Genomic DNA, 25,176 nt, shown 5'->3' on the forward strand with positions numbered 1-25,176 from the left:
GAAGGTTTTGTTTTTATTGTTTAATATTTTAATTCTTCAAATATTATAAATTATGTACGTTTTATACATACAGTATATTAATGAACAAAATAATAGACTTCGCTAATGCCATGCAATCTTTAAAATGTAGTAAAGAATAATTAAATTCTGTTTCGTTTACAATTTGTCACGTTTTATGAATATTATTTATAGTATTGTACTCGATAATAATTGTATTCTTAATCTCACATTTCATTGTTTTCAATTATTTTTAATAATTATTTCGAGAGAATAAATGCTTATATGAACATAATTATAATTGATATGGTACTAAACAAAATGATACAAGAACATTCACGAATATGTAGATGCATAGTTCCTTGACCTCAAAGTAATTGTATTTTATGAATACATTATAGATATATATGTATAGCAATTTGTACTTTAAATTGTTTGTAAATCTATATTACATTGACAGTTTCATAGCACATTTTATACAAAAAATTAGTCATTTGATTCAGAAGTATTGTTGCTTCGTTTCCTGGTTACGTCAAGTCAAATTTGTTAATAAAATAATTCATTCCTCAATTTAGCAACACTAATACTCATTTTCGAAAATCAAGTAAGATAAAAATCTTTTAAAGTCAATAAATTATATAAAAATAAGGTAACTTTAACTTTTTTCTCCTTTTATTCATTTTCATAGACAGAATATTCTATTGCTGGTAATTATGACAAAATTAAATATTCGTAGAAGACACTGATTTATTAAAAACAATAATTATAATTTTGTTTAATAGCAAAGATAACTTAATTTTTAACATATTCATCATGTAAATCGTTTAGAATTCACTATTTTTTGCAAAAATGTTACAATATCCGATACGTACATAGACAACAGTAAACACAAAATATTTGACGCAAGATTTATATTATTTATGGTTCATTATATATAGATTTGATGTACATATACTCATTACAATATTTGTGTATGCAAGCAATCAGAATTACAGATCGTTTCATGTATATATATATTATATATATTATACATATATTATATATATAATTATATACATTATATATATATATAAACAATTTGTGGCTTGGGATATCTTTAAACATTCAAATAAACTTTATATGTATATGTTTGATTTGATATAAAATAATGAAGATTATTACAAAGCATTGAAACATAAACGAAATGTACGAGTTTAAATCAAAGCATGATAACAACTGCTTCCTAAAAAGAGTACATTTTTATAACATTCTTTACAATCGCACTAAATCTTTTTCTAATATTTTGCCGATTGCAATAAACATTGATATTCTTATTCAAACACATCAATGTCTCTGCGAGACCTTTCAATTAGCTAGATCTTAAAAGCAAAAGAATATATACATACACACGTAGTTATATCAAACTCACAAAGGTATACGTTAATGCGTATAGATATATCCTTTGGTACTAATAAATTTATTAATTTAAGATAAAGTTTGAATAATATATTTAATGCTAACATTATGCACCAGATATTACTCGTTCTTTTTATTTGCTTCACTTTTTGGACGATCTTTGATAGATTCTTGTTTTTTGTCTTTAATCATTTTAACTTCCATTTCGCCAGAAAAGCCAAATTCATTTACTCTAGCATGATCAGTTTTATATATCCATCTTTGGTATAAAAATATAAAGAAAACGATGTCATCGCGGAAACAACCAATTCTATATAATGTTGGCATCTTTACAACAAATGCAAAAATATCATCAATAAATGTATTTAAAAATTTATAAGACATCATACGCCATGGAAGATGTGCCACGCTTTTTAATTTGTAATTAATAAATAGCTGTGGTGTCATCATAATAAACCCAAACGTTAATAAAAATCCATAGAGCATATTAAGAACCCAAGAATACCATCCTTTATGTTCTAAATACATCAATGAATAAATTGCATATCCTCCTAGAAGAGGATAAAGAGTCCATGATAAATATTTAAAAGCAAGCCTATCATATTCTTTTGTAGATGATTCTACATATGATCCTTTATCATGGAAACTTATTTTTGGGAAGATACTAAGTATTTTTGAGTTTCTATCAACAGTAATATTTACGACCTTATTAATTTTCCATATTTCTATGCATAAACCTATCGCGCAACTAATCCGAACCACTGTATTTGTGTCGTTGTCAAGAACATACAATGAAACAATCAATGATTGAAAAACATTGAAAAATACAGATCGAACTGACAGTCCTTCCAATGAATTACGATTGTTCCAGAATTGTATATCTAAAAAAAATACATAAAGAATGTAATAATTGTCTATTTATAAACATTAAATTATTTATTTTTAACTTTACCATTTTTAAATGCTAAAAATTCGAACACACTGTGTAATACTGATACAATTATAGTCAGACCCAATAGGTAAGGATTAGTTTCCAATAGTGTTTCTTTTAAAGTATCTTGATCATCGTCTTCTTCGTCCGTTGAATCTCCTATATAAAAATATTATTAGAAAATTTTGTTTGTACTTACTTTAATATTATTCACAAAATAACATACCCATAAATGAAGATATCCATTTATTTCTCATTGACTGAGCTGCATAAATTTGCCACTTAAATAATGAAAGTGGTTGATAGGTTAATCTAAGTTCAAGTTCTTTAACAGTATCATTTAAGGGTTGATAATCTCTTTGCATATTCCAAAAATCGTTCATATATAATATAGGCTTATAGAATTTCTCACCAGGTAAAAAATGAATATCTATTGAAAAGAAGTATTTATATTAATTACATGCATTTACGTAAATAAAAATTAAAATGTGTTAAGGAGAAACTTACATGTATCTAAAGGTGGAGATAATTGACCATATACCCAGTTAGTATGATCTGTTACTAAATTAATAGTTAAATTTGGATGCCAATGTGATAAATATTCTTGATTCATTAGTTCAGCTTTCTACAATGAATATAAATATAAATATCTTTACCTTCATATATACATAAAATGAACTACAAGGTATACACACCTCAATTTCTTCTTTACTTGCAGTAGTTTCACCAGTTAATAGATTGTGCCTTTTTTGATATTTAACTTTTTTGAATTTGTTTAACATTTTTCTAGAGTACGACATATAATCTCCTGCATAGTTTTTTCCATCTTTGGGGTTCGGAGACTTTCCACTTTTAGTGACATATATATGAAGATATATAGACCCATTATTTTTTAATTGATTGGTTGCAACGAATTTATAATTTCTAACTTTTGATCCATCTTGAAATGGTCCACTGTACCAATCTCCATATACTAATCCTTGTTCTAACCATACTAATGTTCTTGGATCATCAAATTGCTTAAAATTCTCTGATTCTGATAAATAAACATGTAAGTCAAATAATGTTCCATTTTCAAATATATTTACAGCTTGTGAATGTGCTGGATTGATAACACCAGGAAACTGAGAATTATCAGTTTGAAGTCGTCTGAATAGATGACTAATACAATAGATGATGAGGGCACGTATAATTAAAGATTTTGTTATTGCGAAGAATGATTCTAGGCGTGTTGGTTGATACCTCTTCCTTTGTTCGTCAATTTCTGCGTTTACCTATACATAGATAAAAGAAAAAGTAAGTTTTTAACATATAACTTTGATAAGATTAAAATAAACGAAATCTGCAATATTATCGCTGTATTGAACAAAACAGGTTGCAACGATTATTTACATTAGGTTTATTACACCACTAAACAATCATTTATATATCATTGATAAATTTGCAAATTTGATAAATTATATGTTATACTGGAATCAATTTTTAAAGAAGTTTTCAAATGAAATCAACATGTGAAATGACAATAAAATTAAGCTCATTACTTTTGATGAAATACGATAAATATTTCCAAGGATAAAATAAATTATAAAATGAGAAAATACAAGGCAACAATACATATAATTAACACACATCTATTTCTTCGTTGTTTTCTGTAGAAACTAATTCTCCATTTTGTTGATTGTTATCCATACTATCTTTGATGCTTAGTTCCTTACGATCGTGATTATCATTTTCAGCACCCACCATTTTTGTGTTCAGATTGTTTCTCGTGCCCGTTTATTGGCGTGTATTCCCTTTGCATTTTCAGAGGGAGTTGTACATACCGGATATACAATATATTTCATAAATCACATGTTTCATGACACTGAACTTGAATTCCTCGTATATTTAATCAAATAATATAAAATATATGCGATGAAATGTATTTACTATTTTTAATATTATAACTAAATTCGTTAAACTTATAAATAATAATACATAAATTGATTTTTAGTAAAATTATAGATAATTTATAATCATTAACATTCCAACTTACAAAAAAATAAAAACGTAAAATACGAACTAGTTCTCTGTCAATTTTCAACTTTTCTAAATAAATCTCTTTTAATAAATGCTATTCAGCTTCATGTCTGTTGTTATATTACTAGTGATATCTAACTAGGAGAATAGATAGTTAATTAAGATTGGACCTGAAAAAAATCATATGTTTTGGCGGGAATAATGTGACATCTTGGAACAGGTTAGATGCAACCTGTTATCAATTATTATAATAAACTTTTGTGACGTTATTGTATTATATCTTTAAATTAAAATTATGTGGTGCACTACGCCTGAAATTTCATGGCATAATCGTGATCCAGTTTTAAGTATTGATATACAGGCTGGAGTTTATGAAACACCAGAGAATGAAATTTTTTGGCGACTTGTCACTGGCGGTGCTGACTCGCACGTCTTGGTAATATTATGCAAATAATTCGTATTAAATATTTTTATATTAAATATAATTTAGAATAGAAATTTTTGTTTTTGAATTACTTCATAAAATTAGATATGGCATTTAACAACGAATGATAGTGGAGTTGCTACTGTGAAATGCGTAACCGATTTAGAACGACATCAAAGAGCAGTAAATGTAGTGCGATTTTCACCGTCGAAAGATATTTTAGCATCAGGAGACGATGGTTGGTAATATTATAAAGGATTAATTAGGAAGAGATTTTTATTAAAACTAAAATGCATTGCAGAATCAACTATAATTTTATGGAAACAAAAGGAGGACTGTGAATTTTTTATTAATTCTGATGAAACTAAAGATAAAGAACAATGGATTTCCTGGAAAGTATTAAGAGGACACCTCGAGGATGTTTATGATATCAGTTGGTCTCCAAATTCTAATATGTTAGTTTCGGGATCTGTAGATAATACAGCTATTTTATGGGATGTTCACAAAGGGCGTTCTGTATGTATATTATCCGACCATAAAGGTTTTGTACAAGGAGTTTCATGGGATCCTTGTAATCAATATATATCTACAATAAGTACAGATAGGTAAATATATTAAACCTTAATAATATTTGTGATGCTTTTAATACAATCATCAAATAATTTATTCATAGGATGTGTCGTTTGATCGATATAAATACTAAAAGGACAGTGCAACGGGTTTATAAGGCAAAAATTCCAACACCACCAGACCATCCACTAAAAGATAAAGTAGTACGCTTGTTCTATGATGATACTTTTAAATCATTCTTTAGAAGATTAACATTTTCTACCGATGGATTATTACTTATTGTACCTTCCGGTATAATTGAACCTTTAGAAACTACTGAAAGAATATCTAATACAACTTTAATTTTCTCAAGATATAATTTAAAAGAGTAAGTTATTTATATTTTACATATTGACATATGATTATTATTATATAATAATCTAATTATATAGTAGATATAATATGCGATGTCATTTTTAGACCTCTTCTACTTTTACCTTCTTTGGATGATTGTACTATCGCAGTTCGATGTTGTCCAGTTTATTTTGAATTACGAAAGAGTGGCCCAACACCAGTGATAGCATTACCCTACAGAATGGTGTTTGCTGTTGCAACTCAGCATTCAATAATGATTTATGATACGCAACAAATTTCACCAATTGCTGTGATATCAAATATTCATTATACCAGATTAACTGATGTTGCATGGTAAGCAATGATTACATAACATTATTTTTAAATGAGAAGAAAAAATTAATCTATTTGATGTTCCCAGGTCAAGCGATGGTAGAATATTAATAGCTTCTTCAACAGATGGATATTGTTCTATAATACAATTTCAAAGAGGTGAATTAGGTGAAGAATGTAAAAGGCAAAGTAATACTACAACAAAATCTAGCACTGTTAATAATGATTTTAAGCAATCTACGACATTAAATTCTAGTGCTAAAGATACATCAAAAGAACATTTATCGACCAACGATATAGATAATAGTGCTATGGATATTGAGATCATAAAATCAAAAGAAAAAGAAACTTTTATTAGGAATCCAGAAAGTGCCTTAAATCAAGATAATAAATTATTAGATAACATCATTAACGAGAAAAATGACGTAAATAATAAGGAAACAGAAGAGACTGAAGATATTGTATTAGTTTATAACGAAGAAAGTACTACTGAAGTTACTAAAGCAAATATAAAACATGCACCTAAAGAAAAAGAAGTGCCATTAATAATTTCTAATAAAGCACCCCGAAGAGTACAATTAATTACACTTTCCAGCCCAAAGGGATTTAAAAAAGAGTAATTTTGAGTTTGAAATACGACTAGCAATTAAAAAATATATTGACATATCTATATATATTTTTGTAATATTTCCTTTTGTATATTATATTTTGTATTATTGCAATAAATATATAAATTATAGATTTGATTTATAACTATTATCTTCTTTCATTTAATTTATTAATTCCCGTTTAATTTTCCGCGGCATTCGTTATGTAGTACGATATAATTAATGAATTATGTATAAATCATATATGACCGTTATAATATTTTTATTTATATTTGTATAGCCGTTCACATAAAAAAAAATGCTTGTAATTCTGATAAATTTTCATAAATTGTTTCATCTCCTTTATTTAGTACCTAACGAGTTATGTAATCTATTAATTATTACAATTTGACGATACGTTTGAGGTATCATACAACTTTTTGTCGCATTTATATTTTAACTATACGCGGACACTATAGCGGTAGCCTTTGTCACCTGTGAAACTTAGAACAGATATTATATATCTATGAATAATAATATGGCGTATCACAGTGATCTGACTATTCGTTCAGTCAGACAGTAGTTGAATCGTGGTTCGTCCTGACACGGTTTTTTACCCTTAAGATTTTACATCATCAACCATGGTAAGTATATTAATTATCATACATTTTATTGCTATTTCATAAAAATTATAATTAAAAGCTATAATTATAACCTGTTATAATTAAAGTTATTTTTAATAATTATAGTTATTATAGGCATCCATTAAAAAAAATTTAAATACAAAAATTTGAATTTTCTTATTATATTATCATTGCGAAAGATTGAACTTTCGAATACTTATAGTGATTCTTATCTGCTATAATAGTTAATAGATTATAACTCAATTCAAAACTATGCAGTATTAACATTGTGTATAACCAGCATATCCTTTAATTATAATATACCGTGCTCCCTTATAGTTTAATCGACCGATTAGAGAACTGTCAATAGCAAATCGTGTATAAGACAGTTTCCGAAGTTAAGGTTCATACGACGAATACATTATAGTTGGATAAATATTTCAGGGAATCGAGAGATCGATTTTTAACTAACGCGGCATAGAACCCAATAAACAAAACTCCAATTTACATACTTACAGCTTGAATTTCAATTTAGCTTATTAATTGCAATGCAAATAACGTTTAAATAATATATATTTTTGTCTTTGAAAATATTATAAATAAATAGTCATTGAATGAAGTAAAGTTTTTAACTGCTGGTTAGTACGAGTGTTTCGTAATTCACAGTCGGAAGATTTTACAGAAGACGAATTAAGTCGGTCATTTTAAAAAAGAATATCTTAAAATATTCATGTTTACTGCAACAAGAGTAAAAGGAACGTAACAATTAAATTGACGCGTATACTCTGGCGAGAATCGGAATAATCTAATCTCTTTAAATTCATATCGATGCCATAATAAATTCTGTTTCGTATTAAGAATTAAAATATTCTCTAAATTTAATTACGTTATAGATCATAAGCGTATTAGTACGTACATTTGAATGAATAATATACATGTGTATACAAAAATGATCGATCGAATCGGTAATTGTTCCTTTCGCTGCGAAGATCGTTCGTTTGGAGAACCGCAAAATTGTGTCACGTACAAAACGATGTTCGATCAAGCTGCTATGGTTACAGTATGTCAACCTGTAAAAATCGATTTTTAGCATGATGCACCTAGAGAATGTAAAGTACCGGAAGAGTCTATGACTCTCCTATGCCCCGTACGCATAGCGGCAACGAGTCGATCTCTAACTATAATGTCCTCTTTTAGATTGCGATTAAATTATTAAACGAAGATATGACAGGTCAAGGTAAAATAGCTCTGCGATTTACTGACAGGTATAAGATTGCTTTATGTCGATGGAATTTCGACATGTCAGTTCGTAATCACATCCTGTTGAGTGCTTTAACTGATTCAGTTTAGAAACGTATAAGTCAAGTGATTCGCTTGTTTCAATCTGCCGACGTCTTTTATAAATCGTTCCAACGGAAAAATTCGATCCCACTTATTTCCAACAATGAAAATTCCTGTTTCATACCTTTTTAAACAACAACAAAAAACAGCTTATACAATTTGTGTCATTTGAAATGTTCCACAAAGCGGAAACGTATATAAACATTAATCGAATACATTTAAATATTCTTTTGTTCGTGCTTTGTACTTTTTATTAATCCTCTCCATACAAAGTAATTGATGCTGCAAAAGAGTCAGTCACATTAAAAGATAATGGCAAAAAAGGTATAGCGTTCAAGTTATGGCAGACAAAGTCGTACAAGATCGTAATTAAAATCAGTTTATAATAATAGCGTTAAATACGGCTATGGCAATTACTAAATATTTTTATTTATATATTGTTACAGCGGGAATGTATATCCATTCATATTGGCCAAGCTGGCGTCCAAATGGGTAACGCTTGCTGGGAACTATACTGCTTGGAACATGGAATTCAACCTAATGGACAAATGCCCAGTGACACCACCGTTGGTTACGGGGATGATTCTTTCAACACATTCTTTTCCGAGACGGACTCGGGAAAACACGTTCCAAGAGCCGTGTTTGTCGATCTCGAACCAACAGTAGTAGGCAAGTTATTGTGGAAAAAATCTCGATTTCCTTACTAAAATGTTTCCACCGTGTTTTAGATGAAGTTCGTACAGGTACATATAGAGAACTGTTCCATCCGGAGCAACTAATCACGGGCAAAGAAGATGCGGCGAATAATTACGCGCGAGGTCATTACACCATAGGTATACGTCATACGTGCAATTTGCGTAAATTGAAAATTTGAACAACGAGTTATCTTTACTCTCGTTTTCTTCGTCTCTTTCAATTTTAAATTGTACTCTCTAGGGAAGGAAATTGTGGACCTGACTTTGGATCGAATTCGCAGACTCACTGAACGATGCAAAGGTCTGCAGGGTTTTCTAATCTTCCATTCGTTCGGTGGTGGCACAGGATCAGGATTTTCGAGTTTAGTGATGGAAAGATTGTCCGTTGATTATCCAAAGAAAAGTAAATTGACTTTTAGTATTTATCCCGCGCCTCAGGTAAAGACGATTAGAAACATGAACTTTTAATATTCGTTAACAGTAAATTATGATAATTATGTGTTATACGATGCGTTATTTATTAGGTATCGACTGCCGTTGTAGAGCCATATAACGCGATTCTTTATACACATCCAACACTAGAACATTGCGACGTGGCCTTCATAGTTGACAATCAAGTATGTATTCCTACTCTGTATCTACGATTCTTATGATCAGTCAAAGTTCAGGTTTAAAATATCACGACTTTGCGCCTTCTATATCAACTTATTAATAATTGATAACATTTCACATAGGCCATTTATGAATTATGCAGAAGGAATTTAAGCATCGATAGACCTACGTACACAAATTTAAATCGTTTAATTGGACAAATCGTTTCATCGATAACCGCAAGTTTACGATTCGATGGAGCTCTTAACGTTGACCTTACCGAATTTCAAACAAATTTAGTACCATATCCGCGTATTCATTTTCCTCTTGTAAGTCAGTCATAAGTATTTTGTAATTCTGCTAAAAATAAAAATATAATATATATATATATATATATATATATACATGATTTATTATATTTTTATTTCATATATACATATATAGATTTATGTAACAATGTTGCAAAATTTCATTTGTGCTCTATGATACAAATATTTCTTATATTCTGTAGGCAACTTACGCTCCAGTTTTATCAGCTGCGAATGCTAGTCATGAGAGAATTACTGTAGCGGAGATAACGAATTCGTGTTTTGAACCAAATCATCAAATGGTGAATTGTGATCCGCGTAGAGGAAAATACATGGCAGTTTGCATGCTTTACAGAGGAGATGTTGTTCCCAAAGATGTAAATGCTGCTATTGCGACAATCAAACGACAGAAACATATTCAATTTGTCGAATGGTGTCCGACTGGTTTTAAGGTTCGTTCGACAATTATGTAAGATAATTTTTCCTTATGTGAAAAAGAAAGAAGAATATTTAACGTGGCCTTTACGAAACAGGATTGCATAAGAAATATTTTTAATTAGTTAGAAGACATTAACCTTTGTCAAAAATTCTAATTATACCAACGGAAGAGGTAGTCAGATACAGTTAAATTCCAGTCACATAGACAAGAAGAGATAGTCAAACAAATAAAGAATTATATTTTTTACTACACTTTTTGTAGGTAGGGATAAATTATCAACCACCCACTGTAGTACCAGGAGGTGATCTTGCAAAAGTAGAAAGAGCTGTATGTTGTCTTTGTAACACCACTGCAATAGTTGAAGCATGGGCTAGAATCGATAATAAATTTGATCTGATGTATGCTAAACGAGCGTTTGTTCATTGGTAAACTGATATCTCTATTATTTTGTCGCATTTAAATTTGAGAAGAATTTTTTTTAATCTTCTTGAACCTTTTTAAATATAGGTTTGTCGGTGAAGGTATGGAGGAAGGCGAATTTGCGGAAGCGAGAGAAGATTTAGCAGCTTTAGAATTGGATTATCGTGAAGTTCAAGAAGACGCAGCTAATACTGAAGACGAAGAAGAATATTGATTCTTTAAATGTATCGAAAATGTATTATTTACACTCAATTTTCTGATTGAAATATAATAAATAAGATTAACAACTTGCTCGTTTGTCGTGAAAATTCATATTTCGTTTTCGTTTATACTATACTAGGTAATATGATCCATGAACCAATCATTGAATTTTACTGAGTTACTGAGAACAAAAATACATTTTACTTTACAAGTGTAACTAGTTAATTATCTGAAAAAAAATAAAACAATTGTATCTTAAAAATATATACTATAAAAATTTAAATATAAATTATTACGAAATAAATTTTACATGAAATATTATTTTAATCCCCTCCCCCTAATTTTTTTATGAAGGAATCCTCCGCTAGTTCAAAAATCCTGTTTCTCTAAAATTTTAATTCAGTCCTACTAATCCGCTGACGATGCGCGCGCTCTATTTGCGCTTATGCGAGAAAATATATAAAAGGACTCTCTAAAATATTCTCTATTCACGTAAAATTCAAATCGTGAATATTTTAAACCGTCGACTTTGCGACTGACACTGTCTGCGGAGTCCAACCGAGGAACCGCAGCCTTGACCGATTTTTACTAGCCGGAATATTGGTTAATGTCGGACCCTGTAACTCGACATTCTCGGTCAGCCTATTCAGTTCTTCAGATCCCCACTGTTCAGTAATGGATAGGGTCCGATTGCTATGCCTTAAATGAACGAACTTTGACTGATTCACCGCAAACATGCGAAACGTGTACACGTGCGAAAAGAAAGTAGCTGCGAAAGAAATAGAGCGGCAGAGATAATAGGGTACCTAAAAAATTTATATAAACGGACAACGACGAGATCTCGAGAAAATCCAGACTCCTTGAAGGGTCATACGTGATTCGTTCCATAACTGCTAATTCAATAGGGCTCTCAACTGAACATTGCTTAATGAAGTGTTTCCTTTGCCAAGTTCTGACTTCCTCTTATTCGGCAACACTTGGTGAATATCTGGACAATGAGTTTAAATTTCCCCCTCGGTTTATACGAGATGTCTCTAGCCTCTAGATTCTAGATACAATTAACGAAACTATATTCAGGCGACTACATGAAAGACAAATTCACGCGATAGCGTAGTATATAAAAATATTGTTTTTCCATCCTAAACATCAGCAAACGTTAACATGTACATTTGAAAACATTTGTGTAATGATAACAAAATACTATGTGATACGCGTAGAATTTACGAAAGGTTTTTTTTCTATACTGACTATTTGTTACTTACCGAGTATATGTTAAGTGTTATAATATAAAAGTATTACAATGTTAAACCAACAATGTGCGATTTTGACTGTTATTGACTCGTATATCGAGCCACTTTTAATCCATGTTTTATCGACTGATAAACTTGGTTAGTTTAGTACATAAAATATGTTATGATAATTTATAATTATATTATTATATTCTTTTATTCTTTTATAAGGAGTTTGCTGCGAAACAATCGAGATAGATTCTATGTCATCCAGTTGTGGAAAAGTACACGGAGATCGTTTTAAATTATCTATACCTTATGCTAAACAAAATTTAACTTGGAATGTACTGTTTGATTCGCAATGTCCTGAAATGGGACCTGATTTCATATTTAATGACAATACATTCCTAGCAGATATGGACGTGGATTCGTTATCTGCCAAAGTACCTAGTCTTGCTAAATGGAATCCTAATGATGAAAATGCATTATTGAATGTTCTTAGAGAACTTTTATCATGCTACAAACAACATCAGGTTTGTGATTGTTACATATAAATTTTTTAATACTGGAACTACATTGAATTTGATACATCTTTCTTTTAAATCAGGTACAATTAATTCAGAAGCAAGCTAGATTACAATTAGAATATAATATGCTAATGAATTCAGGAGAAGTCAAAACAGAAGATGTTGAAGTAATATTGTTACCATTCAGTTCTAAACCAACAGAAGCTAGATTTTTAATAAGTTTATCAGTGGATGTTTCACAGTTAGAAATTCGTACTTGTAAATCAGAAAGTGACATTGCAATGCTTCTTGTAACATTTTCTGGAACAGGTTGGAGTCATGTTACTCCACAACTTTACTTTTCAAAATCTTTAGAAGAGTCTCTTAGTGAAACAGGTGAATTACATTTACCACATTTTCCATATGACATATACCTACTACGATATATACCAAAAGTAAAAAAATATATTGCAGGAAAGGTATGTAACTTGTTTTAATTTTGTTTTTGTGCTATAATAATTATGAATAAAATAAATATTGTTTTAGGTAAACTCAGTTGTGCAAAGCTTAAAGAGAAGAAGAGATTATATAGCAGCATGTTCATTTATCCACCATAAATGTCTTTTAGAATATGATGCTATAAACTGTAAATATGTGACATTTTTAGTATGTGTAGATGACTTTTATGCATGTGTGCATATTCAGTTTCCATTTGGATTTCCTCAAGAACCACCTCTAGTTGAATTACGCTCAATATATCATTTGATTCAACGTACTACCTACAGTGAAAGAATAAAATATCCTTATGATGTTTCATGGTCGCCACAAGTTATGGTAAAACGGTTGTGTCAAACCATTTACTCGTATTTACAAACATTTAAATTCAATTCTATCAAAAATTGTTCAGGGAATCAAAGTTAGTTTATTACATAATTTAAATTATTTTAATTACTTGTTACATTAACATAAATCTCTCTTTGTACATACTGGTAATTATTCTTTCTAAATAAATCCATATAAAAATAAAAATAAATATAACACTACCTACTACAAGAATAACCAAAAAATTACTCTATTATTATTTAATGTTAATATTTATTTTCTATATAATCGATAATAATAAAGTATTTTATACTTATAAGCGTGTAATTTTATATGTAAAATTAAAAACTTTGCCATATACATGTGTATATAAGACAATGTCAAAATGTAAACTATTGGAATCTGCGATAAACTTCAGTTTCGCTGTTCAATCGACTCATTGTCGTAAGAAGTACATGTAAATCTCGAAACGATTTCGAAGGATACAATAAAATTAATTCCATACGTACAGTTTTTAATGCAAGTGCTGAAAGATATTACTAAATAAAAATAATCAATATTTTCTGCTGAGATTAAAATTTCTTTGCATTAATAAAAAGAATAATCACAGTTTACTGTAAGAGGTTATATTCTTTCTCGTTATATGTACGTATATTTGTATGTAACAAAATTAATAAATGATATCATATATTAAGAGTTATATAAAACCTTGTTTGTCTAACAATAAATTTATTTTTGGAAGAGCATCATATACCAGTATGCTGAAATATTTGAATCAAACGGAAAGTATCAATGTAGATAAAGATTTATTTGAGAAATATAAGTTTAGCGTTGATCAATTAATGGAACTTGCTGGTCAAAGCTGTGCTATTGCCATTGCTCGTACTTATCCATCGCTTAAAAATTCTAAACAAAAAATTTTGATTTGTTGTGGCCCAGGAAACAATGGTGGTGATGGACTTGTTTGCGCTAGACACTTAAAACAATTTGGATATTTGCCTGAAATTTATTATCCTAAAAGGACAAACAATACACTGTATGAAAATTTACTGCATCAGTGCATTGAAAATGATATTCCCTTATTAAAGGATGATGTAGAATACATTGCTTCAAAGCAACTGCATCAATTTGGTCTTATAGTGGATGCAATATTTGGATTTAGTTTTAAGCCACCTATAAGAGATACATTTATTCCTATTATTCACCTGTTAAAAAATACGACTGTTCCAATTTGTAGTATTGATATACCATCAGGTTGGAGTGTTGAAGATGGACCACCTACAGAAGGCGGAATAAAACCAGAAATGCTTGTATCACTAACAGCGCCAAAATTATGTGCTAAAAAATTTGAAGGGAAGTATCATTATTTAGGTGGTCGATTTATACCTAAAAAATTGGATAAAGCATATAGCCTTAATCTACCTGAATATCCAGGAACTGATTTAATTCTTTTGTTAAATTAAGTCTTCATACAAACTTTAATTACTTGCATTTTTTATTACAAATATGTACAATAATCGAAAATAAAATATTTATAACTGTTGATAAACAGCTATATTGTCCTATATTTACAGATATGTATTTTATTTTCCATAGAAATACCGTACATATGTATAGTGAACCTGTTTTTTTACTTATGTTAATAATATTCAGTAGCTAGAGAAATAGCTTTCGCCTATAGCATCGCCGTGACGAATCTTGCACGCAGTTTGACATTGTTTTCGTTTCGTTTTGATTTAAATCCGCCGCTACATGTACTTTTTTCATGTATCTAGATGGCGGTTAAAATCTAACAAATTAACATTCATGCATGCTATAAACTGCTTATGGACATAGGAATATATATATTCGTATATAAGTGTAGGCGGTACATCTATGTCCCAGATATAAAGAAGTCTGGACCTCGATTCCGGACATTCGCTAGAGAAAAGTGGAACTTAAAAATAACATGGCTGGCAGAAGTAGGTTTCCAACGCAACTTTATTATTCTTGATGTTCGCCTTATTATGAGCTATAAAATCTTCCTCATTTATATTTTATATCACGGATTTCGCTCCATTTCGTATATTGTAAACAATATACGCGTAGTGTGTAAATTAATTTATTTATTATTAATTTATTAAAAAGATAACAGGAAAAATAAAAATAACAGGAAATTTACATGTTAAAGTATTCTATTTCCTTGAATATTTTGCCTGTTATTTAATAATATTTTTTCTTGGCGTTTCTTTTCCTCCTTAAACGCTTCACTATTTGCCTTCCGTTCTATTCGCCTTTCCTGAAATTAATAACAAACAATTTTTTATTTGTATTATATGTTCTTGGCTTGTTATGTATGTATACAATTAGAATGATAATTTTACTCTTCTATATTCTTTAAGTGCACTTTTTCTTCGTTTTCTTTCTTCCGTAGTTTCATTTTTAGATCTTATACTTAATGTACTTAGGGTAGATTTCATAGTTTCTGCAATAGACTGAGGATATTTTGGTTTACAACTTTCATTTTGCTGATCAAATTGAGCCAATGTTTTAGCAGTCAATTTTCCAAGACACCCATCTAAAACATTTTCTGGTATACCTGTTTTTGGATTGACTTTGATCTTTCGTGGATACTACAAGAGAATTCACACATTATAATTTCACATAACAAAAGGAATAAAATAAATGAACAATTATTCTTAAACAACAACCTTGGGTTCAGAAATTAACTTTGGATGATTGTAAATATTACTGTATGTACTAATAATACTTTCACAATCCCATTTATCTTTCTCTCTTGTATTAACTATAAGTTCTTCTAAATGACTTTCATCCTCGGAGCTAGAATACTCCTTGTCCAAAATTCTCATTCTATCTTCCATCAATTGTGCAACATTATCTGCCTATGAAAATGAAAAGAAATGTGCTTAATTCTCTCTATTACAAATGCAGTTACTATTAACTTACATCTTCGTTTTGCTGTTGTTCAAATTCTGCTGCACACTGAAGAACTAAATCTGAATTTGGTGCAATATATCCTTCAATTTCATCACAATCTAATGCGCCAATTTCATCATCATCGTATGCTATATACATCTGTATAAATAATGATACATGTTTATCAAATAAAATGTATAAGGAGTTGAAAAAAGGAGTCCTCTTGAATGCGGGTGTGATTGGCTATTTCTTATAGACACAACATAATCATAAAATCATAAAATTAAACTTATGTATTTAACACATATAGTAACATATAACACGTATAGTAACACATAGTGGTGAGTGATAGGGAGTAGTACCTCCCTTGATTCTGTGTACCCTTTCCAGCTATGTACAATATATCACATCAATAAATACTTACTTTTTCAAATTTATCATCAAGAAGAGTAAGTTGCTTGTTTCTTCTTATTACACTACTACTCATTGAATATTCTGTAAAACGGGATTTTGTTTCTTCTTCTTGAAAGGTATATTCAGATCTATTTAAACTACACACTTCATCTCGTTCTTCGTCGGATAATTCCATATGCCCCTCAGATGAAACATCAGATACTTGATCTGACTCATTTAAATCATATTTTTGAGATATAAGTCAATCATTTTATATACATAATGTATTCTTATAGATACATACCACTTTCTTCTTGTGAAATTTCATTATCGCTATTGATTGCATTAGCTAATTGTACAAAATTATCATCCAATTCATTTTCTGGATCATCATAGTCGAAATCATCATCCATAGCAGCAACTATATCTGGATCTAAGTCTAGTTGCAACCCTGAAACTGGAGCTGCTTTATTTAAAAGACCAATTTTTTCTTCTACATTTGAAGCAAATACAGAGGATGGTAAATTAATTTTTGGCATATTTGTTTGATCATTTGATTTTAAAGTTGTACAATCTACGCGTTCCCATTCAGCTGTCAAAGAATTAACATCTTTAAGATGTTTCAAATAATCATAATCATCATCAAAATATATCCCATATTTTCGCTGCTCCTCTTTACGCTTATCATCATCTATTTTCTTTTTCTCGAGTTTAGAAGCTTGTGTATGTCCAACAGGTACAAGCACGCGTTCTGGTGCTGTTTCATCGGCGATTAATGGATCTCTTTGTGATCGATGAACTAAATGAAATGTTACTGAATTTTTTTTATCAATGAATTTCTTTGTTTTTCCCTTCGGCTGAAAATTGTAAAAAATCAAATGCATAATGTAGAAATAACCTAATGCACAAATATGTGTATAACCTCATTAATATACTAACTTACCATTTTTTAAATATTTTTTTATTCAACAGGTTTCAGAAATTCACAGACAGATTAATAACAGAACATTTACTTAAAATTGCTTATAGATTTAATTCTACAATCACTGTTCTGATCACGATAACGCATATAGCTTTGCTCTATAATACTTTATATGACTGTAGTTCTGAGCGAACACGGAAGCATGCGATTTACCAGTAGTTCTCAAGTAGGGAGTTCTCAAGTCAGTTCAATCAAGTGGGGGAAATAGTATTTATATACACATACATATACATATTTAAGATATAAGACTGTGTACATGATAACTAAATACATTAGACATCGTAATTTTTATACAGTTTCTATTTAAAGTAACAAGATAATAATAAAATATGCTATTTATATTAATAAATTAGCTATAAATATACTGGAAAATGAATGAGATACATTTATCATGTTTGAGTGTATTGTCTTCCCTACCAGTCATTGTTATAGCGTTCACTATTGATATTCGATAAATACGTGACAAGCCTTCAAGAAAATACAGAAAATGGGGCTATTTGATCGTTTAGCAAATCTTTTAGGTTTTAGGAAAAAAGAAGTAAACGTTTTAGTAGTGGGCCTTAATAATAGTGGTAAGTCGACGGTCATAAATAATTTCAAACGCGAGGATGACCGTTGCATAGACATAGTACCCACTGTTGGGTATAATGTTGAAAAATTTTCATGTAAGTTAAATAATAACGAGTGAACGACATTCGATGTTGAATTGACGTGCTTAAAACCACATTTCTATACTATTATTTGCACTAGTTCATCTGATCGAGCACTAATTGCCGGTTAATAACGTAATAAAACGAAACAAATATATTTTATTTCAAATAACATTTATTTTTAAATAATAAATATATATATAAATGTATCAGTAACATAAACAATATTTTGTACATTCTATTAGGTAAACTATGGAATATTCATATTACAGAGATTTCTTAATCTTTTTAATTCTATTATGGAGTACATTGTGCTTTGAATTCTGTGATTTTGATTGAATTAAAGACTTTACTTTTTTCCTCATTTTTCTTTGCAATAATTTTACAGGTGTATGATTCCGAAATTGATCTCTTTTAAGTTTACTTGTTCCCACAACATTCAAATTATTTTCACTTGCGATATCACTAATATCAATATTAGTCGATAAATTGAAATTAGAAGAATGCTGTTCATTTTGACATATTGGAGTACTGGTAAATGGTTTATTTAATTGTTCATTTATTTGCTTATCTTTCAATACGGTTGCATCAGAAAATATAGTATTGACATTATTTTGTAATTTTGAGTCATTCTGTAAATTTGATTTGACCTTCAGTTTTGTCTGTTTTAATTTCTTTTGTTTTGAATTATTTACATTTGGTATTGATTTGATAACACTGATATCTTGTTGCCTCACAGATTGTTTAATATTTTGCAATCTCTGCTTCTTACTTTGTGAGGGGACAGAACTTTGATCAGCTTTATATATACTTGAAATGTTAAGGAACTTTTTTTCTTTTGATAATTTTTTCTTTTGTTCTTTTTTTACCTCCTGTTTCTTGGTCTGAAGTATTAAAGATTTCCTTTGTGGCAATGTAAAACTATCTAAAAATCCTTCTGTTTCCAAATTGCTCAAAGACTAGAAATACAAATGATGTTTTTAGTTGAATTTATGATTTTTGCTAGAAAAAATTAAAAATTTTACATACATTTATATCCAGTGAATTATCTTCGTTATCTTCTTTTGCCCATGCAAATACTTTCATATCCAATATATTCTCAAATGCTGTATGTAAATCAAATTGCTTAAAACACACTAAAGATGATTCTAGATGGTTTTTGAACTCTTTATGCAGTCCATTCTCTGTTACTGAATCTATCTCAATTTTATATGGCCTAGTTTCATTAATATTATATAAGAGATATATTATTATAGTTATATATGAATCAGTATTTTTATTATATACCCCCATCAGTTCTAAATTAATTTGGGTATATCCTAAATTTGTTTGTAACTTACAGTTTTTTATATGAGAAATATTATGCTAAAAATTAAAATAGATATTTAATATTTTGTTTCCAACCGTTATATAGAAAAATAAGTTCATAAGCTATATGTACCATCAGTGTTGTGTATTGTTCTTGTCTTATGAAATAGCAATCTATATATTGCTTACAAATTTTCAAAAAATGAGGTACATTTTTTAACTCATGGATAGGAAAATCACATATCACATCATGTAAATCAATACCCATTGGCATCACCCATTTTCCTAAAATTCCTTTATATTGATCATTCAAAATTTGTACAGCAAAAATATTATTTTTATCATATTTATTCAAAGGTGAAAAATTAAACACATGTTCCTGTTTTGAGAATTTGACACAGTGAAAACCGGAATATCTATATAATTCGGACTCTAATTGTAAATTGATATCCTGAACTTCATCGGTTTTCAGGCACTTGGTAATGTTTGAATGAACACATTTAATGTTCCCAAATTTTAATATGTCCAAACTACATTCAATTTGCAAAATTATAGATTTCAATTGATGTATTTGGTTTTTTAATTTGCTTTTCAGTTCATCTATAGAGCCTGAAATTGAATAATACTTAATATATTACCTTCACCACAAATGTTATAGGGTTAGACTTTTTTAGATGAACGTATAGCTTACTTTTATTTTCGTCTGAATCTTTTTCATTAATAACATTTTCTAAAATATTATATGCTTCCATACTTTTTAATAATTTATTTACAAGTTGATTATTACTTTTAAAGACTATCGCGTCAATATACCTCCATTATACTTCTCTTCAGTGATTCTCATTTATTTTAATATATAAAATGGCGCCTCATAAGATGAATAATATGTATATATTTCATTATATGTAATAATGTATTTATTGAATACACATATGTACATTTACGTTTTTCGTAAATCAATATTACCTCGTTATTTTATACTGCTCTTTATAATCGCATACCATAGAATACTAATAATACATTTTAACATGTTTTCAGTTAAAAATATTAGTTTCACGGCATTTGATATGTCAGGTCATGATCGTCATAGACCGTTATGGGAACATTATTATAAAGATTGCCATGGTATTATCTTTATCATCGATAGCAGCGACAAATTACGATTGGTTGTTGTCAAAGAAGAATTAGATATGCTTCTCCAACATCCAGATGTAGTTGGTATATATTATTTCCTTACTTTTTCATATTGAATATCGTATATCGTGTTTTCCTTATTGAATTTTATTTATCGAATATTATAGGTCGTAAAATACCGATTCTCTTTCTGGCAAATAAAATGGACTTACCTGATTCTTTAACCACTGTCAAACTTGTTGCTGGGCTTGGTCTTGATCGTATACAGAACAAACCCTGGCATATACGAGCGACAAATGCAATTACTGGAGAAGGTTTACAATTAGGCATAGAATGGCTTACAGATCAAATTCGTGACATATATATAAATAAAAGATAAAAATAAATTTAATGTATTCGATGCTTTAATGCTCGTGAAAGTTAAGCAGACAACAAATTAATCGATTATATGGTCTGTTTAAAATTCGACATTTAAATATTTCAGACACTGATTTCATGAATGAAATTGAAATAGAGAATGAATGAACATTATATACTCACGTGACTCTAGTCATCAACGAATCTGTCCAATAATAGACGAATATACATATGTACATTGAATTATATTTGTACCATAATTCATTCACACATTGCTCGATAGCAATGATTATTATTTAACTGTGTTATTGTTTTGTAAATTGTGTAATTCTGTTGATAAATTTTACAATACGTGCAATAAATTTATGTATCTCTGATAGATGGCGTTTCCAAATGCTTATTCTACGTCAGAAATTATCTGTACGTGGACTACAAGTACTGTGACCGTGTGTGATATCGATTGGTGACGTTTGATAAGACGACGTGGATTTCGTAATTAATGTAATTTAATGTAATATTTCGAAATATTGACAAAAAGATGAAAGGAGATTTCACGATTTATGTTTTATTTGCACTTTTATTTAAATTTATAAAATGTAACAGTGTAAATAAATATGCATTGCTTATGCCAAATGTTACATCAAGTAGGGTAAGTAAATACAGATTTTATATTTCAAGATACCAATATGAAATATATTTTTTTATGTGTTTAACGACGTTGTAATTAATATCTCTTTCGTTTTAACGTTTCAATCAAATGTTTAATTTATGTCAAGCAAATAATATAGGAAGAATATAAAGAGATAATGATAACATATTTTCCTTATTTTTAGGAGGAATTATATTTGTGTACTCCTGTTAAAGTAGATCCTTCCCAAAACTATTATTTGACAGGTTTTGAACCAAATGCAATGCCAGGTGTTCATCATATACTTTTATATGGTTGTGGAAAACCTGGTAGTTCAAAATCAGTATGGAATTGTGGAGAAATGGGATATGGTATAAATAATAACGAAGATACAATCGTTCCCTGTGCAGAAAATTCTCAGGTATGTAATATAAAATGATGTTTAAAAGAATAATTTAAGAATTTAAAGAGAAATATTATAAATATTTAATTATATTATCATTTTATACAGATATTATATGCCTGGGCCAGAGATGCTCCAACATTAATTTTACCAGAAGGGGTGGGTTTCAAAGTTGGTGGGGACTCCTCGATTAAATATCTAGTTCTGCAGGTCCATTATGCACATACTGCAAAATTTCAAGATGCTGGCACTGACGACTCTGGTGTATTTCTCTATTACACATTACGTCCATTGAATAAATTAGCTGGTGTTCTCCTTTTGGGAACTGGAGGTTTTATACCACCTCGAAGTACAACATACATGGAAACAGCTTGCATAATAAAAGAGAACAAAACTATTCATCCTTTTGCATATAGAACCCATACTCATTCACTTGGTAAAGTAGTTTCTGGATATTTGATAAAACCAGATTACACTTGGATAGAATTAGGCAAAAGAGATCCTTTAACACCTCAAATGTTTTATCTTATACATAAAAATGTTTCTGCTGAACAAGGTGATCAAATAGCAGCCCGTTGTACTATGTATAGTACACGCGATAGTTGGACATACATTGGTCCTACTAAAGCTGATGAAATGTGCAATTTTTATTTGATGTATTATGTTGAAAATGACGAACCACTATCTATGAAATATTGTTTTACCAGTGGCCCTCCTAACTATTATTGGAAAAATGCTGGTCTATTTAATATTCCTACTATAGAGGCATCTAGTTTATAATGTAATATCGATTTTAAGTGTCCTGGTTAAAGATTGGTACAGATATGAAGCTGTTAGTCCGGCCGTACACAGATAAACTTCTGAAGCGGAAGTATCCGTGTGATGCCGAGTTAATAATGAAAGTACTTTATCTATTTGTTACAAAATAAAATTTGTTTTTAGCAAATGATAAACTTTCAGATTTAAGTTGACATTACTCGCACTTTATACAGTGTGTTATGTATTATTATTTATTACCTTTTGTTACTAATAGTTTGTATACAAGAAAGAGTACTTAATTAGCTTTATACAAGTATACAATGTACACTAATGTTTTACATCCAACTGTAAAGAAAACAAGATTTTGTATTAAGCCTACCATCAATCAGAATGTTTCTAATGTACCTGTTGATAATTTCAGTTCATTAATATTGCCCATGTACAGTGAGAGAAGAAATATCTATTACTCCAGAGAAACTCTATCTTTTCTATCAAAAATCTTTAATTCAGTATAATATAATCAACAAATATTAACTAAAACTTTTTTGCCATATCTATGAACCATGTACATGCGTTAATATAGATTATCTTGGTTAATATTTTTGAAAATTCAGCGATAATTCGAAAATTAGAAGAAGAAGACGTCATTAATGATTAAACGTGATTGAAGGTAAAATATTTTCACAATATAATACCTATATCGTATTATGATCGTGATGCGATTTTACTTTATCTATAGGTGTAGCAATTAAAATTTATTTTTCAAATTATACAAAAGATGCAGAGATGCATTTCTATGAATATTCATTTAACAATATTGTTTCAATACATTAATAAATCATGCATATATTATAAAATATCTCAAATGCATAATTCTCATTTCGCTTTCCTTTCACGTTGGAGCGTAGGGATTACTTAGGGATTACAATTTTGATTACTATAGTTTTACAAATACGTGCAACAAAAGTGTTTTGCAAAGTTTATTCTCTTAAGATTTAGTTCTCTTGAAAAGTATGTCGATAACCTTGGTCGTACGTTTTTGGAAAACAAATGAGCGGAGAAAGTGCAATGAGTATATAAAAGAATCTATTGACGTGGTCGAGCACTTTCAAAGTTAGCGATTCTCTACTCGCTAAAGAAACGCACGATTTTTCACCGATTTTAAGTTCTGCATCGTTTTTCGTACTTCCATATAGGGGAGAACAATTTACACGAGGAACATCCTAATTCATTCGCTGTTCCGCGGAAAGAAAGTTAATACGTGTTTTCGCTGTTTTCGTTGAATTTGGGCGGAGAGGGAGTTGGGTGAATTAATTTTTAATTATATTTCAAACTTCTCAGTTAATCATATCGATTTGTAAAGTTATTACGTGTAAAATTGAAGACCGGTTTCTTTCTTTACGTCGTTTATATATCAGTGCATTTTGTTTCTTTCTTTCAGAACGATTTAATATATAATGATCGCGCGACTTTGTTACGAAGAAACAAAAAGAAACGATCTAATTTGCTATGAAAACCAAGCAGTTCCTTTTGAAATGTTGCATACATAAATTTATGTCATATATTTGTTTTTCCATTATATTTACCTACGATGTAGCTTTCTTCCTTTCGTACCGTTGTAAAAGATGTTACATAGAAACGAGACATCGACGCTGCTATATATAAAGTCAGAGTGGATTTTTATGCGACAGGGTAAATTAATGATAGATTTAGTTCTATGAAAGTAATTGATTGCACGATGAAGCGTAGTATTGAAATAATTCGTTGCTGTGAAAGTAAAATTGACTCGAAGCCACGGTATACTTTATACTTCCGGTTCTTAAACGTGTTCCTTCGTATATTACGACTTACGACTTCGTTAGTGGCTTGGTTGTTTCTTTTC

General features: G+C 29.6%; 9 protein-coding genes across 13 annotated transcripts; 6 read left to right on the forward strand and 3 right to left on the reverse strand.

Moving 5' to 3' along the window:
* Window positions 1–724: 724 nt before the first annotated feature.
* Window positions 725–4,209, reverse strand: LOC126914453 (putative lipid scramblase CLPTM1). Of its 3 annotated transcripts, none has more exons than XM_050718451.1 (6): window positions 3,953–4,209; window positions 3,019–3,597; window positions 2,831–2,948; window positions 2,550–2,753; window positions 2,345–2,482; window positions 725–2,273 (listed from the first exon to the last, which is right to left on the reverse strand). In XM_050718451.1, exons 1-6 carry the CDS (start codon window positions 4,067–4,069, stop codon window positions 1,513–1,515), a joined length of 1,917 nt encoding a protein of 638 aa, XP_050574408.1. In that variant the 5' UTR covers window positions 4,070–4,209; the 3' UTR covers window positions 725–1,512. The 3 variants fall into 3 exon arrangements, with proteins under 3 accessions (XP_050574408.1, XP_050574410.1, XP_050574409.1); XM_050718453.1 differs by having other exon boundaries at window positions 4,067–4,201; XM_050718452.1 differs by having other exon boundaries at window positions 3,865–3,969.
* Window positions 4,210–4,351: 142 nt separating this feature from the next.
* On the forward strand, window positions 4,352–6,755 carry LOC126914462 (chromatin assembly factor 1 subunit B). The gene is made up of 6 exons (XM_050718474.1): window positions 4,352–4,778; window positions 4,872–5,004; window positions 5,068–5,371; window positions 5,440–5,703; window positions 5,796–6,023; window positions 6,091–6,755. Exons 1-6 carry the CDS (start codon window positions 4,638–4,640, stop codon window positions 6,620–6,622), a joined length of 1,602 nt encoding a protein of 533 aa, XP_050574431.1. The 5' UTR covers window positions 4,352–4,637; the 3' UTR covers window positions 6,623–6,755.
* A 355-nt stretch (window positions 6,756–7,110) lies between these two features.
* LOC126914468 (tubulin alpha-2/alpha-4 chain-like) lies at window positions 7,111–11,297 on the forward strand. 2 transcript variants are annotated; one of them, XM_050718483.1, is made up of 9 exons: window positions 7,111–7,233; window positions 9,000–9,222; window positions 9,282–9,386; window positions 9,490–9,686; window positions 9,773–9,865; window positions 9,983–10,168; window positions 10,351–10,599; window positions 10,848–11,011; window positions 11,094–11,297. In XM_050718483.1, exons 1-9 carry the CDS (start codon window positions 7,231–7,233, stop codon window positions 11,218–11,220), a joined length of 1,347 nt encoding a protein of 448 aa, XP_050574440.1. In that variant the 5' UTR covers window positions 7,111–7,230; the 3' UTR covers window positions 11,221–11,297. The 2 variants fall into 2 exon arrangements, with proteins under 2 accessions (XP_050574440.1, XP_050574439.1); XM_050718482.1 differs by lacking the exon at window positions 7,111–7,233 and adding an exon at window positions 8,159–8,877.
* A 978-nt stretch (window positions 11,298–12,275) lies between these two features.
* Window positions 12,276–14,410, forward strand: LOC126914474 (BRISC and BRCA1-A complex member 2-like). Its single transcript, XM_050718494.1, has 4 exons — window positions 12,276–12,595; window positions 12,668–12,969; window positions 13,044–13,421; window positions 13,489–14,410. Exons 1-4 carry the CDS (start codon window positions 12,508–12,510, stop codon window positions 13,861–13,863), a joined length of 1,143 nt encoding a protein of 380 aa, XP_050574451.1. The 5' UTR covers window positions 12,276–12,507; the 3' UTR covers window positions 13,864–14,410.
* LOC126914483 (NAD(P)H-hydrate epimerase) lies at window positions 14,265–15,335 on the forward strand. The gene is made up of 2 exons (XM_050718513.1): window positions 14,265–14,409; window positions 14,507–15,335. The coding sequence occupies exon 2, from the start codon at window positions 14,523–14,525 to the stop codon at window positions 15,225–15,227; it is 705 nt and encodes a 234-aa protein (XP_050574470.1). The 5' UTR covers window positions 14,265–14,409; window positions 14,507–14,522; the 3' UTR covers window positions 15,228–15,335.
* Window positions 15,336–15,899: 564 nt separating this feature from the next.
* LOC126914465 (protein LTV1 homolog) lies at window positions 15,900–18,183 on the reverse strand. The gene is made up of 7 exons (XM_050718478.1): window positions 18,017–18,183; window positions 17,378–17,930; window positions 17,105–17,301; window positions 16,711–16,839; window positions 16,455–16,646; window positions 16,128–16,376; window positions 15,900–16,042 (listed from the first exon to the last, which is right to left on the reverse strand). Exons 1-7 carry the CDS (start codon window positions 18,017–18,019, stop codon window positions 15,929–15,931), a joined length of 1,437 nt encoding a protein of 478 aa, XP_050574435.1. The 5' UTR covers window positions 18,020–18,183; the 3' UTR covers window positions 15,900–15,928.
* Window positions 18,184–18,409: 226 nt separating this feature from the next.
* Window positions 18,410–21,883, forward strand: LOC126914489 (ADP-ribosylation factor-like protein 6). 2 transcript variants are annotated; one of them, XM_050718522.1, is made up of 3 exons: window positions 18,410–18,720; window positions 21,052–21,231; window positions 21,315–21,883. In XM_050718522.1, the coding sequence occupies exons 1-3, from the start codon at window positions 18,543–18,545 to the stop codon at window positions 21,524–21,526; spliced, it is 570 nt and encodes a 189-aa protein (XP_050574479.1). In that variant the 5' UTR covers window positions 18,410–18,542; the 3' UTR covers window positions 21,527–21,883. The 2 variants fall into 2 exon arrangements, with proteins under 2 accessions (XP_050574479.1, XP_050574480.1); XM_050718523.1 differs by having other exon boundaries at window positions 18,410–18,627.
* On the reverse strand, window positions 18,859–21,055 carry LOC126914463 (uncharacterized). The gene is made up of 4 exons (XM_050718475.1): window positions 20,705–21,055; window positions 20,147–20,622; window positions 19,735–20,070; window positions 18,859–19,664 (listed from the first exon to the last, which is right to left on the reverse strand). The coding sequence occupies exons 1-4, from the start codon at window positions 20,763–20,765 to the stop codon at window positions 18,972–18,974; spliced, it is 1,566 nt and encodes a 521-aa protein (XP_050574432.1). The 5' UTR covers window positions 20,766–21,055; the 3' UTR covers window positions 18,859–18,971.
* A 6-nt stretch (window positions 21,884–21,889) lies between the features above and the next one.
* Window positions 21,890–24,153, forward strand: LOC126914477 (peptidylglycine alpha-hydroxylating monooxygenase). Its single transcript, XM_050718498.1, has 3 exons — window positions 21,890–22,153; window positions 22,338–22,553; window positions 22,644–24,153. Exons 1-3 carry the CDS (start codon window positions 22,043–22,045, stop codon window positions 23,313–23,315), a joined length of 999 nt encoding a protein of 332 aa, XP_050574455.1. The 5' UTR covers window positions 21,890–22,042; the 3' UTR covers window positions 23,316–24,153.
* The last annotated feature ends 1,023 nt before the right edge of the window (window positions 24,154–25,176 follow it).

This window comes from Bombus affinis, chromosome 3, assembly GCF_024516045.1.
Source record: "Bombus affinis isolate iyBomAffi1 chromosome 3, iyBomAffi1.2, whole genome shotgun sequence".
Lineage (NCBI taxonomy): Eukaryota > Metazoa > Arthropoda > Insecta > Hymenoptera > Apidae > Bombus > Bombus affinis.